The sequence below is a fragment of the Salvelinus fontinalis genome, chromosome 22, assembly GCF_029448725.1.
Source record: "Salvelinus fontinalis isolate EN_2023a chromosome 22, ASM2944872v1, whole genome shotgun sequence".
In the NCBI taxonomy this organism is placed as follows: Eukaryota; Metazoa; Chordata; class Actinopteri; order Salmoniformes; family Salmonidae; genus Salvelinus; species Salvelinus fontinalis.
Genome location: NC_074686.1, coordinates 11735146 through 11750716, shown reverse-complemented (window position 1 = coordinate 11750716; position 15571 = coordinate 11735146). Strand labels below are relative to the sequence as shown.

General features: G+C 41.0%; 1 protein-coding gene across 3 annotated transcripts; it reads right to left on the bottom strand.

Moving 5' to 3' along the window:
* Positions 1-1120: 1120 nt before the first annotated feature.
* On the bottom strand, positions 1121-15169 carry LOC129819812 (CREB-regulated transcription coactivator 2-like). Of its 3 annotated transcripts, none has more exons than XM_055876416.1 (14): positions 14903-15169; positions 10768-10869; positions 8927-9034; positions 6392-6453; positions 6238-6306; positions 6052-6155; positions 5819-5889; positions 5612-5661; positions 5294-5505; positions 4745-5196; positions 3631-4632; positions 2647-2733; positions 2353-2509; positions 1121-1889 (listed from the first exon to the last, which is right to left on the bottom strand). In XM_055876416.1, the coding sequence occupies exons 1-14, from the start codon at positions 15074-15076 to the stop codon at positions 1720-1722; spliced, it is 2820 nt and encodes a 939-aa protein (XP_055732391.1). In that variant the 5' UTR covers positions 15077-15169; the 3' UTR covers positions 1121-1719. The 3 variants fall into 3 exon arrangements, with proteins under 3 accessions (XP_055732391.1, XP_055732392.1, XP_055732394.1); XM_055876417.1 differs by having other exon boundaries at positions 5819-5874; XM_055876419.1 differs by lacking the exons at positions 8927-9034; positions 14903-15169 and adding an exon at positions 8132-8243 and having other exon boundaries at positions 6392-6512; positions 10768-10856.
* Between the last annotated feature and the right edge of the window lie 402 nt (positions 15170-15571).

The following is a 15571-nucleotide window of genomic DNA, read 5'->3' as shown; positions in this document are numbered from 1 at the left end:
GCGTTTATTTGTGCTTGTGAATGCCAAAGACTCCCATCTCAACCCTAACATTCCATGTGAGAATTTTTATACAGCAAATTGTGAAACGGTTTCTTACTGTAGTTAGTTATACTTTATTATTATTCTTTATTATTCTTATTTTATTTATTTTTAACTCATGATGGAGTACACACTTTCAGTTCTGTGTAAAACAGTATATTATCTTATCATTGTTACTCAACAAACAGTACATGATGACATGTTACACTGAAGCGGTCTATGTTTGGCACTGCCAAGAAAGGATATACTGACTTGACATGGGTCCTACACTGTCTAATGATCGACTCACGCACATATAAATATGACGACATTAGAAGAGTCAGAAGGGAGCAGAGTTTTTTTTCTTTTTTCAAAACACTGATCTGAGGTCAGTTTTTTATTGAAATGGTTTAGTAATTGGTGAAGATAAGCTAATCCTGGATCTGCGCCTGAAGGAGACCCACACCTGGAGCAGTGAGGAAAATAAATCTCAGGGAAGAACCTTATAGAAACAAGGTTTGTTGCTTTCTTTCCCAACCCCCTGGATGTTAGTTATTCTTTGGGGAAATGGGAAGCATAGTTTGGGTCCATGTGCTCTTCAAAGTAAACTGAAATGTGATCATTCTAAAATATGTTTTAGGCTTGTTTTAAATTCTTGATTAATGTTTATTTGAGCTTCAATGTGTCAGATAAATTAGAAATCGGCATGGATTATAAAATGTTTTGTATGATCTTGTAATTAATGTTACATTGACGCCCAGTGTTGATTGTTGCCACAAACAAAATTGTCAAACTTCTCCTTTGGAATGAATTTAAAACATGCTTCATAATCATAATCAGGTTGTAATCACATAGAGTAAGTTGCCTTGTGGAGTATTTAGCTGTGTTTTTCTATTGGGCAACAATATGTTACCTTCATTTTAGAGCTAAATGTAAAATGTAATGCAAAAACACCAGTACCTGAAATATTATTATGCAATCTAATACACAGGTCATGTTAATTTTTATTTTGAGGAAACTTTCCCTTTAAATTAACTGAACGTTAATGTATTGTCTCAATCCATACAAGTGTCTTTTTTTTAAGAAGAAATGGATAGGCAAGTTATTTACTGCTCATTTATTTTCTTTGTAAAATAATGTCTGGTACACAATGTCATTACAGAAATGTCAAGATGTTTTAAAAAAGCAACAAGGACCTCTAAATATAACTGGTTTCTTGGCCACATTTTATATACACAATATTGTTTTAGATTATATATATATATTTTTAGGAAAAGGCAGGCTGTTAGAATGTACATAATTTTATTACAAAATATATATTTTTTACACAAACTACACATCTGTTTTCATTATTCAACTACATTGACACTAAGATGCAGAGGATGCCAGCTCTTGGCTGCATTTTTCCATTGCAGGCAAGCATTACATTACAACTAAGAAAAAGTGCAGTCAGCTAACCAGTCATGTGAGGCAGTCAATGTCCAGTCACATGCTTTTCAAATCCCATGACATGGACCTGTCCAATCACATGAGGATGCTGTAAGAAATACCATGTCCAACCAAATTATGTCCAGCAGTGAGAGATCCTGAAACGCATAGTTAGCTGTAGTTTATCTACAACTGACATTGCTGCCATCAGAGGATACCAAGACTGCCATCTTAGTTGAAAATAGTGTTCCTGGATGCATCCAATTCCCCAGGTCACCTAAGTAGGTTAGAGCAGTGTCCTTTCACCATGTCTCCATCTGCCAGCTTGTTAAGCTCCTCCAGGTCTAGGGGATCGATCTGAAGGGGGTTATCCAGGGCAAAGGGGTCCACATCAAATCCTAGCATGGGCAGTACTCCAGAGAAATCCTCAAAAGCTGTTTTGTCTGTTATGTGGGAAACAAAGATAAAGCGGATAAGATAAAAAGATTATGACCGGGATTCAATCCCGAATGCGGGTTACAGGCATTGTGGGTTACAGGCATTTTAAAGGTAATGCTCCCGTACGCGGAGTTCCCATTCACGGTAAACGCTGCATATGTCGGCTCAATCGGAAATTGCCTTTAAAAGCCGCAATACCTATAACCCGCAATCGGATTGAATCCCGGCCAAAGTTTTAAAATAGACAAGATAAGCTTTATAAAGGTTAAAATCGCGGTGCCAATTTTTTTTAAACCATGTTTATGATTCAATTGCCAGGTTCAACACTTCAGGAAATGTACTTGTAACTGTCTGGATGAAACAACACCCTGTGTAAATTGAAAATAAGGTAACACTTCCCCCAAATGTTAACTATTTAACTGCAGCAAGCGATTAAAAAGTACAAGAGGGGGAAGGAGTGGGTCCTACCTGTCATAAGGATGTTATGACAGTCCACACTGCTTTGGTTCTGGCAGTGGACGGACATCTGAGGTACCTGGTTCCCACAGTAAACCCCTCCATCTTTCCCAACCACAGATTGAGGCCCAGAATCTCCCCAGAGAGGCTCCTTACTGAGTTGTCCCAGCTGGGCAGAGTTGTGGACAACCAATAAAGATTAGAGACCGTTAGATTAAAACTATGGACACTGAATGAATCGACAGGTAAAATAGAGTTGTCCTTTCAATACTGTTAGATTATTAACAGTTTTAGGTCTTAGGTTACCTGCTGAGAAAGCGCCTGAGTCTGGCTGGGTGTGAGGTGTAGGCCCATGTAGGACTCATTCTGGAAATGATCTAGTATGGAAGAGTCCTAAGAAAGCAGAAAGGGGGCGAGTAAAGCATTAATAGGGCTGCACATTGAAATTATAATTGCAATATTGACATGTGCAATACCCATATCGCATGCAATATTTTGAAACGCATCTCAGCCGCGTGTAACATCCGTTTTGATAGTTTACTTGTTTTTTCTATCTTGTGGCTGCTTCCCTCACACAACAAGCCCGCCCCCTGTCACTCTAGCAGCACAGTTCCCCAGTTAGATTCACTATACAGATGTAGCATCTTAATTTGAGTCAGTTTGCTACAGTAGGAGAATAATCCTGCAGCAAAAGGACATTTGAAATATTATGTGGATTATAATTAATGGACATGTTTGTAGGGGTTGATACATTTATGGTTAGGGAAAATCAAGTCTGAAATTTCAAAGTGGAAATTACAAACTTCAAATGCCTTTATAAACCTCAAATACAATACAAGTTTTACAGGTACGTTCTCCTGCAACAGGGTTATCAAATTAAGATCCTACATCTGTAAGTTTCCCTGTGGTTCTGTTAGGTCAAATGCACTCAACTGTCCCAAACAAGAACGATGCTGCTTTCCACTATGCTTCTACATTCTATTTCAACAGTACACCAAAGTTTTTTGAGCTATATTGCAAATTCAAACGGCAAAATCTGATCAAAAAATCGCAATTCTATTTTTTTTGCCCATATTGTGCAGCCCTACATTACCATACCTTACTGATAGACATCAAATGGCCTCTTACTGGCCCTAAACATAGCCTAAACTGGCCCTAAACATAGCCTACATCACAGACAAAACAAAGAGGCTGATAAAAGAGCAAAATGTACACTGGCACAAAGCCAAAACAAACAAACTCAAACTAGTGAAAACAGGTTATTATTATTATTATTATTGTTATTCTCACATTGTAGAGGTCCGGACTGTTGTCCATGAAGGAGTTCATCTGTGAGGAGATTTTGGTCGTCAGAATCTGGTCCTTCTGACCTTGCACCTTTTGATGTGACCAGCTCCTTCCCTGGGCTTGGGTCTGATGCTTACGAGTCATCTGCATCGTTGGAACTTTTTGTGGATTTGACATGTTCTGCCCACACAAGTTGAGGCTCTGAGATGGCTGGTATGCACACTGGAGATGCCACTGATGTTGCTGCTGTTGTTGCTGCTGCTGGTTGCCATTTTGCCGCTGCTGCTGCTGTTGGTATGGTTGAAACTGCTGGTGCTGCTGTTGCTGCTGTAGCAGCTCATCTTGTCGAAGTGCTCGGTGTTGCTGAGGTTGTCTTCGGTATGCTTGTTGTTGATACTGTTGCTGATGTGGGTTCTGCTGGTGTGGGTGTTGCTGGTGCAGCTGGTATTGTTGCCTTTGCTTCTCTTGCTGTTGCTGTGGGAGGTTTTGGTACACTTGTTTCTGTTGTTGCTGGTGCTCTTGTTGTCGTTGATGCTGTTCCTTCTGTAATTGATGTAAGTGTTGTTGCTGTAAGTTCTCACACTGGTTTGACCCACTTTGACGTTGCTGTTTTGTGTCCAGGTCCTGATCTTCTGTCTGGACATGCTGGATCTGGCATTGATATAGTTGATTTGGGTGTTGGTACTGTTGTTGATGGTGATATTCCACTCGTTGGAGATTGTGTGTCTGTGGGAGCTGTTGCTGTGGGTGTTGATGATGATGTTGTTGCTGCTGCTGATGTACACCTTGTTGTTGCAGATCCCTGGATTTCTCGTGGTGTGGTGGCGTTTTCTGCGGTTCCTGCCTGGGTTGCTGCTGCCCCTCTGTCAGAGAATGCTGCCGCTGTGGCAGACCTCTATGCATGGGCTGCTGAGCTGCTGGAGTACCCTCGTGTTGAGGTTGGCAGTGACGATACCCTGGTGGCCTTGACTCCTGTGGTAATTGGTTGGTGTTCAGGAGAACTCCCTTGGAATTTAAATAAGAGTAATACATCAAACTGTCTTAATATGGAATTATATGAAATAATCGTATTAACGAAAACAATGATGTCACTTAAATTCCAGTTTGCTTGAGATACCTGAGTTATAGAAGATAACTTTGGAGACCCAACCGGTGAAAACTGTTTAGATTGGAGCCAGCGAGACTCTCCACCAGTGGGAACGACCAGTGGGCTGAGGGGAGTCCGCCTCCTTGCCGGAGGCACCTGCGTCTGGCTAGTTGGACGTGGGGAGCAGGATAGCGAAGAGGAGGAGCAAGAGCGAGATCCACCAATCCCACTGCTGTAGCTACAGTGGCTAGTTGTTGATTGCAGGGATAGGCCGCTTAGGGACGAACTGCTGAGGAAGGACTGGAGGGATTGGTTACTAGGGGATGACTGCAAGGAAGTGTTGCTGAGTGAGAAGTTCAAGGAGGTGGAGCTTAGAGAGCTGGAAAGGGAGTGGCTGCTGAGAGAGGATTGGATATTGGGGATGCTGTGGGAGGACTGGAGCAATGGGTTACTGTATGAGCCTTGGAGAGACAACGACAAACCTGAGAATACAGAATAAATGGACACCATCATCACCATATGAACATACCTAAACTGGCACCGACATACAGTAAGAACTTAGCACACAGACAAACACACCTGGCAAGGGAAATTCATCGTCCCTGGCTCCAAGGTGAGAGGGAGTTCCAGGTAGGTGGCCAGTGCTGCAGGCAGTGGGTTTGTCTGGGTCCACACCTACTGGCTGTGGGGAGGGAAGGTGCAGGCTGGAGAGGTCGGGCAAGGAGCCACTCACATTGAGAGCGGAAGGGACGTTGAGAGCACTGAACTGCTGATCTGGCGAGAACAGAATGCTGGAGAAAACCACAAGAGGGAAAGATAGGAGAAAGGGAGGTTCAGCTAGGGCCCAGGGGTTGAATTTATTTTTGACAATATTCATTTGAAAAAAACGGAACTTACTTTACACCAGGGAATTTACGTGATTTGATTCCAGTGGGACGTGCAGGACACTAGGATGAGAAACAATTAGCAAGGATACCTCAGGTACATCAATGAGAAAAATAGTCATGCATCTGCTAGACTAAATAGAGAAATGTTGCACCCATTCGCATAGGAAATATGAAGCATTGTGGATGGTTACATTGGCAGGAAGTAGGAGAATAATACCTTCTTGGTATTTCTTAATGGTTTTCCCTCTTCTAGGACATTCTCAATCGGAGGCACTGGATATGGAAAGACTGAGTTGACAAAGAGGAAACCATCAAATGGATTAACCTTTGGCATAGAAAATAAAACTCACTTTCAAGAGGCATTCGCCATAATCAACTAAGGACTAACGCAGGAACACCGAACACAATACTATGACTATTTCAATACAACCGGAGGCATTGTGGACTTACCACCATGTCTGTTCCGTGAGGTTAAAGCCTGCTGGTTGGGGCTCAAATGGTCCCCTGTGTGGGTGTTCCTCATACTGGTGTGCAGGGCCGAGTCTGAGTTAGTTCTGGGGAGGAGAGCACACATCTTAGAGGGGAAAGCAACAGCTTAGAAGAACAGTAGAGAAACACCATGGATACATTGCTCACCTATTAAGTGCTGTGATGGGAAGGTGCATCTGGTGGCTTTCGTCCACTGGAGAGCTGCTAGACCAGTTCCTTTTCATGTGACAGAATCAGAGTCAAATATGTATTAAGATATTTATTAGGAAGTGAACTAAACATATCAGTTTGGATCCATTACCTTCTCCAGCTGGGTTTGGGTGGTGGAGACAGATGAACTGAGCGGTAGGGAGAGTTGTCAGTCTGTGACGGAGTGTTAAGGCCACACACAGTGCCCTTAGAAAAACCTAGGCATAGACCTACTGTTGGCAAACAATGGTACGAAAAGTTGACAGGGCATTGTCTGCACTGTGCGGTGTACATAATTAATCCCCTTATCTGTTTCTTAAGTGGATCAACATTTAAACTCTTAGAAAAAAAGGTGCTATCTAGAACCTACAAGGGTTCTTTGGCTGTCCCATAGGAGAACTCTTTGAATAACCCTTTTGGTTCCAGATGGAACCATTTCCACAGAGAGTTCTACATGGAACCCGAAAAGGGTTCTACCTACAACCCAAAAGGGTTCTACCTGGAACCAAAATGGGGACAGCAGAAGAACAGTAGTGTGGCATTTTACCCCAGCCCGCTTTTACACACAATAGATGTTTGGTCATCTTGCAATTGGCAGGAAGTAGGCTACTGTGGATTTAAGGCAATAGTTCACCCCTTTATTGCAATATATTTATTGCAATATATAACTATTGCTTTACATCCACTTTTATGGTTGTCCTCCAGTGCTTGACTTGGGCAGGAGCTCACCGGAGCTGAGTACTGGCACCACCATTTTACTACTGTTTGAGCTCCTGTTCCTCTTCTAGAATATTAGCTCAAAAGTATTGTGGAGCTCCTGCACCTAAATGTAAACAGTGCTGGCACCCAAAATGAGCACAGGCACCTATTTTAGTCCAAGTCAAGTACTGTCGTCCTCCATGCACTTCAGATATCTGGAGCATCATTTCTGTGTGCTTACTTTACTAGAGTAGCAAATGGCTAACGTTAGCATTGACCATTAGAAAACCATGCCCTAATAGCTTCTGTTTGTGCTTTAGCCAACTATGAATCACAGCCAGTCCTATGTTAGTGTTCACCAATCTTTTCTTAGTCAAGATCCCTTTCTGAGTCAAAATGCAAGCCGAGATCTACCGCTCAGATTCTTTTTTTAAACACGACTTAAAAAACATAAGCCTATACAACATTAACCCATTGAAAACAGTTATGTAGCAATGAGGTTTGTGCAGTAGGCTATTTATTTATTTTTTTACCTTTATTTAACTAGGCAAGTCAGTTAAGAACAAATTCTTATTTTCAATGACGGCCTAGGAACAGTGGGTTAACTGCCTGCTCAGGGGCAGAATGACAAATTTGTACCTTGTCAGCTCGGGGATTTGAACTTGCAACCTTCCGGTTACTAGTCCAACGCGCTAACCACTAGGCTACGCTGCCGCTATAGGCCCAATACCTTATCACTGCATATTGGCAACGCTTGAATTGCCCTGCCAATGTTGTTCTTCTCAGACCCTTTTGAAGTTATATTTAAAATAAATGGTATATAAGGTATATGATCACACTGGTAATATATCACTTATTGTATTACTTGTGAATATATTTTTTACTGGACTGAAGGCCTGCATCTGATGGTCAGTCTGAGGGGAGGTATTGGTATTTGGTATTTTATTAGGATCCCCATTAGCTGTTGCAAAAGCAGCAGCTACTCTTCCTGGGGTCCACACAAAACATGAAACATAATACAGAATGACATAATACAGAACATCATTACACAAGAACAGCTCAAGGACAGAACTACATACATTTTTAAAAAGGCACACGTAGCCTACATATCAATGCTTACACACAAACTATCTAGGTCAAATAGGGGACTCACCGTCCCTTCTCTCTCCCTCTGCTGAGAAAAGGGACACAGTCCTCCAGCTGATGGCGAAACTTAAGTCGAACTGCATTACTTTTGCCTCGTGCACCAATTCATGTTGTTAGTCCTATGACCAGAGAAAGTGAAATATTCTTATATTAAAAAAGACACAAGCCGCAAATATTAACGCAAGTTTATCAAAACGCGCATTTTATGGCTTAACTAAGTGTTTACAGTGCTGAATAACAACTTAAACATGAACTTACTCATAAAAACAGCAGCTCTCTGCTATATTCATTGAGTCTCTCTCTAGTCAGGGTTTTTAAAGTTTAGAAATTTCACATGATCAACTTTGCTGTGCGTTTGAGGCTTCTTTTTACAGTCTATGGCACGAGGAAACTGTTGGGACACAGTGATCTGAGCTATCTGATTGGCCTATAGGTGCACTTGATTTGCTATCAACTATGCAGGCTGGGCCTGCCGGGTAGGCGGAGTTCTACCTTCATAGATATGAAATGGTTCAAAATGGGAACACTTTGCCTTCCCGGCGCTAGGGCTGCTGAATCAAGTGCACCTACCGTCAACAGCACGAAACAAATACAAAAATAGAAACGTAAGGTTTTATCGTTGTTTTTCTTAATGAAATGTTTGGTGATTGACTAGGACTGGCTTGACCGGTTGGTGACCACTGTCCTATGGGATCAACTAAGCAATACAGACATTGTTACACTAACAGTGACCTCACTTCACGTTGTCACTTTAAGTGACCCGTCAATCACTGCTTGCCCTTTGACTGAGCATAAAGGATACATGTCTCCTGTTTTGCCTGACTGGGAAACTGAGCCGCCCCTCTCCTTGTGCCCGCTCTGCCATTGGGTGAAGTCTTATGGGGCAGCCATTGTCTGGACTACAGGGGAGCTGACAATAACAGAGTCAGACAGATCAAGGGTTCATTTGACTTTCAGAGGCCTACAGTTGAAGTCGGAAGTTTACATACACTTAGGCTGGAGTCATTAAAACTCATTTTTTAACCACTCCACAAATATCTTGTTAAGAAACTATAGTTTTGGCAAGTCGGTTAGGACATCTACTTTGTGCATGACACGAGTAATTTGACCAACAATTGTTTACAGACAGATTATTTCACTTATAATTCACTGTATTACAATTCCAGTGGGTCAGAAGTTTACATACACTAAGTTGACTGTGCCTTTAAACAGCTTGGAAAATTCCATAAAATGATGTCATGGCTTTAGAAGCTTCTGATAGGCTAATTGACATAATTTGAGTCAATTGGAGGTGTACCTGTGGACGTATTTCAAGGAGTAGCAAATGGCTAACGTTAGCATTGACCATTAGAAAACCTTGCCCTAATAGCTTCTGTTTGTGCTTTTGTGCCTACAAACTCAGTGCCTCTTTGCTTGACAAGTATAAACACCATGGGACCAGCCATCATACCGCTCAGGAAGGAGACGCGTTCTGTCTCCAAGAGATGAATATACTTTTGTGCGAAAAGTGAAAATCAATCCCAGAACAACAGCAAAGGACCCTGTGAAGATGCTGGAGGAAACAGGTACAAAAGTATCTATATCCACAGTAAAACGAGTCCTATATCGACACAACCTGAAAGGCCGCTCAGCAAGGAAGAAGCCACTGCTCCAAAACCGCCATAAAAAAGACAGACTACGGTTTGCAACTGCACATGGGGACAAAGATGGTACTTTTTGGAGAAATGTCCTCTGGTCTGATGAAACAAAAATAGAAGTGTTTGGCCATAATGACCATCGTTATGTTTGAAGGAAAAAGGGGGCGGCTTGCAAGCAGAAGAACACCATCCCAACTGTGAAGCACGGGGGTGGCAGCATCATGTTGTGGGGGTGCTTTGCTGCAGGAGGGACTGGGCACTTTACAAAATAGATGGCCTCATGAGGCAGGAAAATTATGTGGATATATTGAAGCAACATCTCAAGACATCAGTCAGGAAGTTAAAGCGTGGTCGCAAATGGGTCTTCCAAATGGACAATGATCCCAAGCATACTTCCAAAGTTGTGGCAAAATGGCTTAAGGATACAAAGTCAAGGTAATGGAATGGCCATCACAAAGCCCTGACCTCAATCCTATAGAAAATTTGTGGGCAGAACTGAAAAAGCGTGTGTGAGCAAGGATGCCTACAAACCTGACTCAGTTACACCAGCTCTGTTAGGAGGAATGGGCCAAAATTCACCCAACTTATTGTGGGAAGCTTGTGGAAGGCTACCCAAAACGTTTGACTCAAGTAAAACAATTTAAAGGCAATGCTGCCAAATACTAATTGAGTGTATGTAAACTTCTGACCCACTGGGAATGTGATGAAAGAAATAAAAGCTGAAATAAATCATTCTCTCTACTATTATTCTGACATTTCACATTCTTAAAATAAAGTGGTGATCCTAACTGACCTAAGACAGGGAATTTTTACTATGATTAACTGTCAGGAGTTGTGAAAAACTGAGTTTAAATGTATTTGGCTAAGGTGTATGTAAACTTCCTGACAACTGTACATCATATAACCATTGCTATAGCCTACATGTATGTAAATAGGTTAATAAATAGACAAATAGTTATAAATAGTAAGTAATGTAGTTAAAAGTCATGTTAGTAATAACTCTCACCTGTACATCTGAAGTGCTTCTCCCAATCTGGTTGACATTGGGAAGGGAGCCTCCGTAATAAGTGCCCAGGCTTCTGGCCTGCCGCGCTCTCTGGACCTGAATCTGAGACCCGGAAAGAGTGGTGGGGGGGAGGATAAAGGAGGAGTGAATAAAGACAACAACTAGTTTCATTTGGTTAATTACCACAAAAAGCTAATGTTATAATAGTCTCACTTGTATAATGGAATTACTGGTAATTGTAAAACTGAGACAAAGTATATTCCGTATATATTGACACTATAAGAGTGAGTCAAGGTTACTGTTGGCTCAATCTCGGAAAGAATACCCCCCGACTGCCAACCCTTGGCATGAACATGGAAATCAGATACTGTAGGACAAATACCCTGGCATACTTCAAAAGCCAATGTGTAATAAACCATAAGTATAGCTGACTACCATCTCCTATTGCTATTTTAAGGATAGTGTTGCATGGTGGTTAGGTAACATGACGAATTCGGGTATTAATGATATGTAAAGTGTAGGCTATGCAAGAGGTCAAAGAGCTACCTTAAAACAAGTGCCATGAAGTGTAGGCTCCTCCCTTTCAAGCCAGAGCAGGGGGCTGCACCTCATTTCCCCTGACACCCAACCTGGTCTCATTGACTAAACGTAACATAGTAAATGTAAATCCAGGACACTCAAATTTGTATGATATGTTACGTTTGGTATGGTTACATAAGACAGATGGTTACTTAAGGAAAAAACAAAAGTAGGGTGGAACCCGGATATCTAGCAACCCAAAATTGGGGCGGTAGCCTAGTGGTTAGAGCATTGGGCTAGTAACCGAAAGGTTGCAAGTTTGAATCCCCCAGCTGACAAGGTACAAATCTGTTGTTCTGCCCCTGAACAAGGCAGTTAATTGAATATAAGAATTTGTTCTTAACCGCTTAGTGAATAGGGGGCGCTGTTCTCACTTTGGGAAAAAATCGTGCCCAAATTAAACGTCCTCGTACTCTGTTCTAGATCATACGATATGCATATTATTATTACTATTGGATAGAAAACACTCTGACGTTTCTAAAACTGTTTGAATTATATCTGTGAGTAAAACAGAACTCATTTGGCAGCAAACTTCCAAACAGGAAGTGAAAATTCTGAAAATGGGGCTCTGCGTAAGGCCTTGCCTATTCAATTGCCTTTTATTTATGGATCTGTATGCACTTCATACGCCTTCCACTAGATGTCAACAGGCAGTAAAATGTTGAATGGGGTGTCTAGCTTGATGTGAGACCAAATGAGAGCTTTTGGAGTGACAGGTCCGCCCTATTGGCAGTTTTCAGCTGCGCACCAGGGAACACTACATTGTTTTCTGCAATGCGTTAGGTATACACAACGAAATTCTCCGTCTTCGACGTTATTGGATACATATGAGAAAAACATCATAAAGATGGATTTTCAACTGAGTTTGACCAGTTTATTCAACGTTTATTGTGACTTTTGGAATTTTTCGTTCCATGCGTCAAGAGTTGATGGACATGTGCGATCCACAATGCTAGCCAAAGTTGCTAATTCGACAGAAGAAATGGACATTCTAAAACAAAACAACGATTTATTGTGGAACTAGGACTCTTTGCACTACATTCTGATGGAAGATCATCAAAGGTAAGAGAATATTTATGATGTTATTTCGTATTTTTGTGGAATTTGTTGGCTCCAACATGGCGGAGAATGGCTGGGCGCTGTCTCAGAATATTGCATGCTGTACTTTGTACTAAAGTTATTTTTTTTAATCTAACACAGCGGTTTCATTAAGAACCAGTGTATCTTTCACCAGTGTATCTTTCAAGAACCAGTGTATCTTTCATTTGCTGTACAACATGTATTTTTTAGCAAAGTTTATGATGAGTTTTTTGGTTAGATTACGTGACTGTTCAAAATATATCCGGACAATTTGGTGCATTATGGCGCCGTATTCACAGTGTAAAACCACGATTTGGGCCTATAAATATGCACATGTTCGAACAAAACATAAATGTATTGTATAACATGATGTTATAAGACTGTCATCTGATGAAGTTGCTCAAAGGTTAGTGATTAATTTTATCTCTATTAGTGGGTTTTGTGAAAGCTATGTTTGCGGTGAAAACATGGCGTTGTGTGTTTGGCAATTGTGGTGAGCTAACATAAATATATATTGTGTTTTCGCTGTAAAACATTTTAAAAATCGGACATGTTGGCTGGATTCACAAGATGTTTATCTTTCATTTGCTGTATTGGACTTGTTAATGTGTGGAAGTTAAATATTTCTATAAAATATTTTTGAATTTCGCGGAATGTTGTGTATGTTCCGCTAGCGGAACCCCAGGGCGAGAAAGGTTAACTGACTTGCCTAGTTAAATAAAGGTAAAATAAAAAGCGTATGTGTTTTAATCACATCACGGACAACTTTAGCATTTGAGCTAATTAGCAACTTTTCAGCTACTTACTTATTTTTATCCAAAAACGTTCCTTATCCCAGGATACTTCAACTGGTGACTATTCAAAAGAATAAAGAAAAAGGAGCATTCAGTTGCTGTGTAAATCTGATACATTTTTTGACGGGACAAACAAACAATAGGCTTACGTTTTGCCATGAATCACTTACGCTTCGGCATGAATCGCTTCATCGGCCACTCTGATGAAGGCAATTCATGCCGAAACGTAGGCCTATTGTTTGTTTGTCCCGTCAATAAATCGATCAGGTTTATGCAGCAACAAAGTGCTCCTTTTTCTTTATTCTCCCATATGGTAAGGAATGTTTTTTGCATTTTCAAGCCCTTCAGTCAAGCACCTGACCCCCCCCCCCCCCCCCCCCCCTTTTCGTTTAAGCTGTGCTGAAGCGCATTTGGGTATACCTTTTTACCATTGTTCTTTTTAGCTACTTTGCAAATACTTAGCATGTTAGCTAACCCTTCCCCTGACGCTAACCTTAACCCTTTTAGCTAACCCTAACCCCTAGCCTAGCTAATGTTAGCCAGCTAGCTAACGTTAGCCACCTAGCCTGAATTTGTAACATATCATACGTTTTCCAAATTCTTAACATATTGTACGTTTAGCAAATTCGTAACATATAATAAGAATTGTAATTTGTATCATATCATACGAAATAGGTGATGGACATCCACAAATTAATACATTCTCATACGAAACGTAACATATCATACTAAATGGAGTATCCCGGTTTACATACAGAATAATACAAAAAGCTCTGAGACCAGGTTGCGACACCAGAGGCTTATTCAATAGGATTCTGCATTGTGTTCACAACATTGAAGATTGAGGTGCAATGTAGCCCAGCTTTAACATGGACAGTGCGCTCTATAACGCAGAATAGGGAAACGCAAACTTGCGAACTTTACACATACGTCTACCATGTTTCAAACATATATTTATTACACCCCCGGCAAAAAGCTGGAGTCAAATGCACAGAAGGCAATTAGATTCCAAAACGATAACATAAAGTATCATATTATCCACTACTTAATACACTCACTGAACTGTGAGGTTGTAGCACTCCAACTGTGTACTGGTACAATGACACTCCCATAGAAATATAATAGTAATTATATTTAATATTGACACAATAACAAATCAGCACACTTCTAGCCTAATAGACACCCCCATGAATAGCAACGTGAGGACATAGCCCATAAATCTTAACATATTTACATTGTTCAAATCTACTATGCAGGCTACCCCATGAGTGCAATTTGTAATTCTAGCCTTTGAGGTTGTGGGCAGCCTGCACTCCATGCAGCTGTATGACAAATCAACAGGTGTTATAAGCATGCAATACATGTGGTATAAGTATATATAAAGCATATATTATGTTTAAAGATTACAGTTAGAGTGTTTTGAAGTTAAATTATATCGACACTTTGGATTAAACTGAGATTTGTCAACCAGGGTATAGCCTATTTGCGGTGATAGTTTCTATATTGCAAAATTGAGCGCGCTGCTTGATATGGCCTGGAATTTATTGCGCCTCTGAAAAGTGAAAACAAAGTCCTCTGACTGTCTGGTGGTCAACATTACTGACGTTTGATTTTTTTTGACAGCTTTGTGGTTACTCTAGTTTTATCAACACGAAGCGCGTAGGCCTGTCCTCTTGACTCACCCTGGTGGAAGTGATGTCCATCATAACCTCCTGAAAGGCTGCGGTGTCCTCAGCTTGCCGCTGGGTGAGGAGTGCTATCTTCTCGCTAAACTTTCGCGGATTGCAGGACCCAGAACTAGAGCCTGGCCCCAGGCCTATCCCGCAGCCACCGTTGCCTGTACCTGCCATGAACATAATGGATCACAATTAGTGTACAATTAACTGGACACAAGCCCCTAGAGAACAAGTTGCAAGCCGAGACGGACGACTTCATGCACGTCATTTCGAAACGCTTTGTGGGATATGTTGTTTTTTAATAGAAGTGGGAGGCGTGTAAATCACAAAATTAAACTACAAGACCCATGCTTAGTTTTTTCATCACAGACAAAACAACTTTGTGGATATGGGATATGTGGTTTTGAGTGTTGTGTCCCATTACATTGTGACGACGTTGTAATTACATTGTTGTTACATAGTGCCTGTTTATAGTTTCTTACAGGTTAACTATGTCTAATTTATTATAGATTTATATATCACCTCACCATAGAACAATTGTCCTTTTTTGTTGATCACTTAGTCCTCTCTTTTGTGAGTTTATTTCCAAATCATTGGCCATAACCAACCTGGTATAATTGTATTATAGAACTGTGTATCTACCAAACAGAGAATTAGTGAACATAAAAGTTCAAT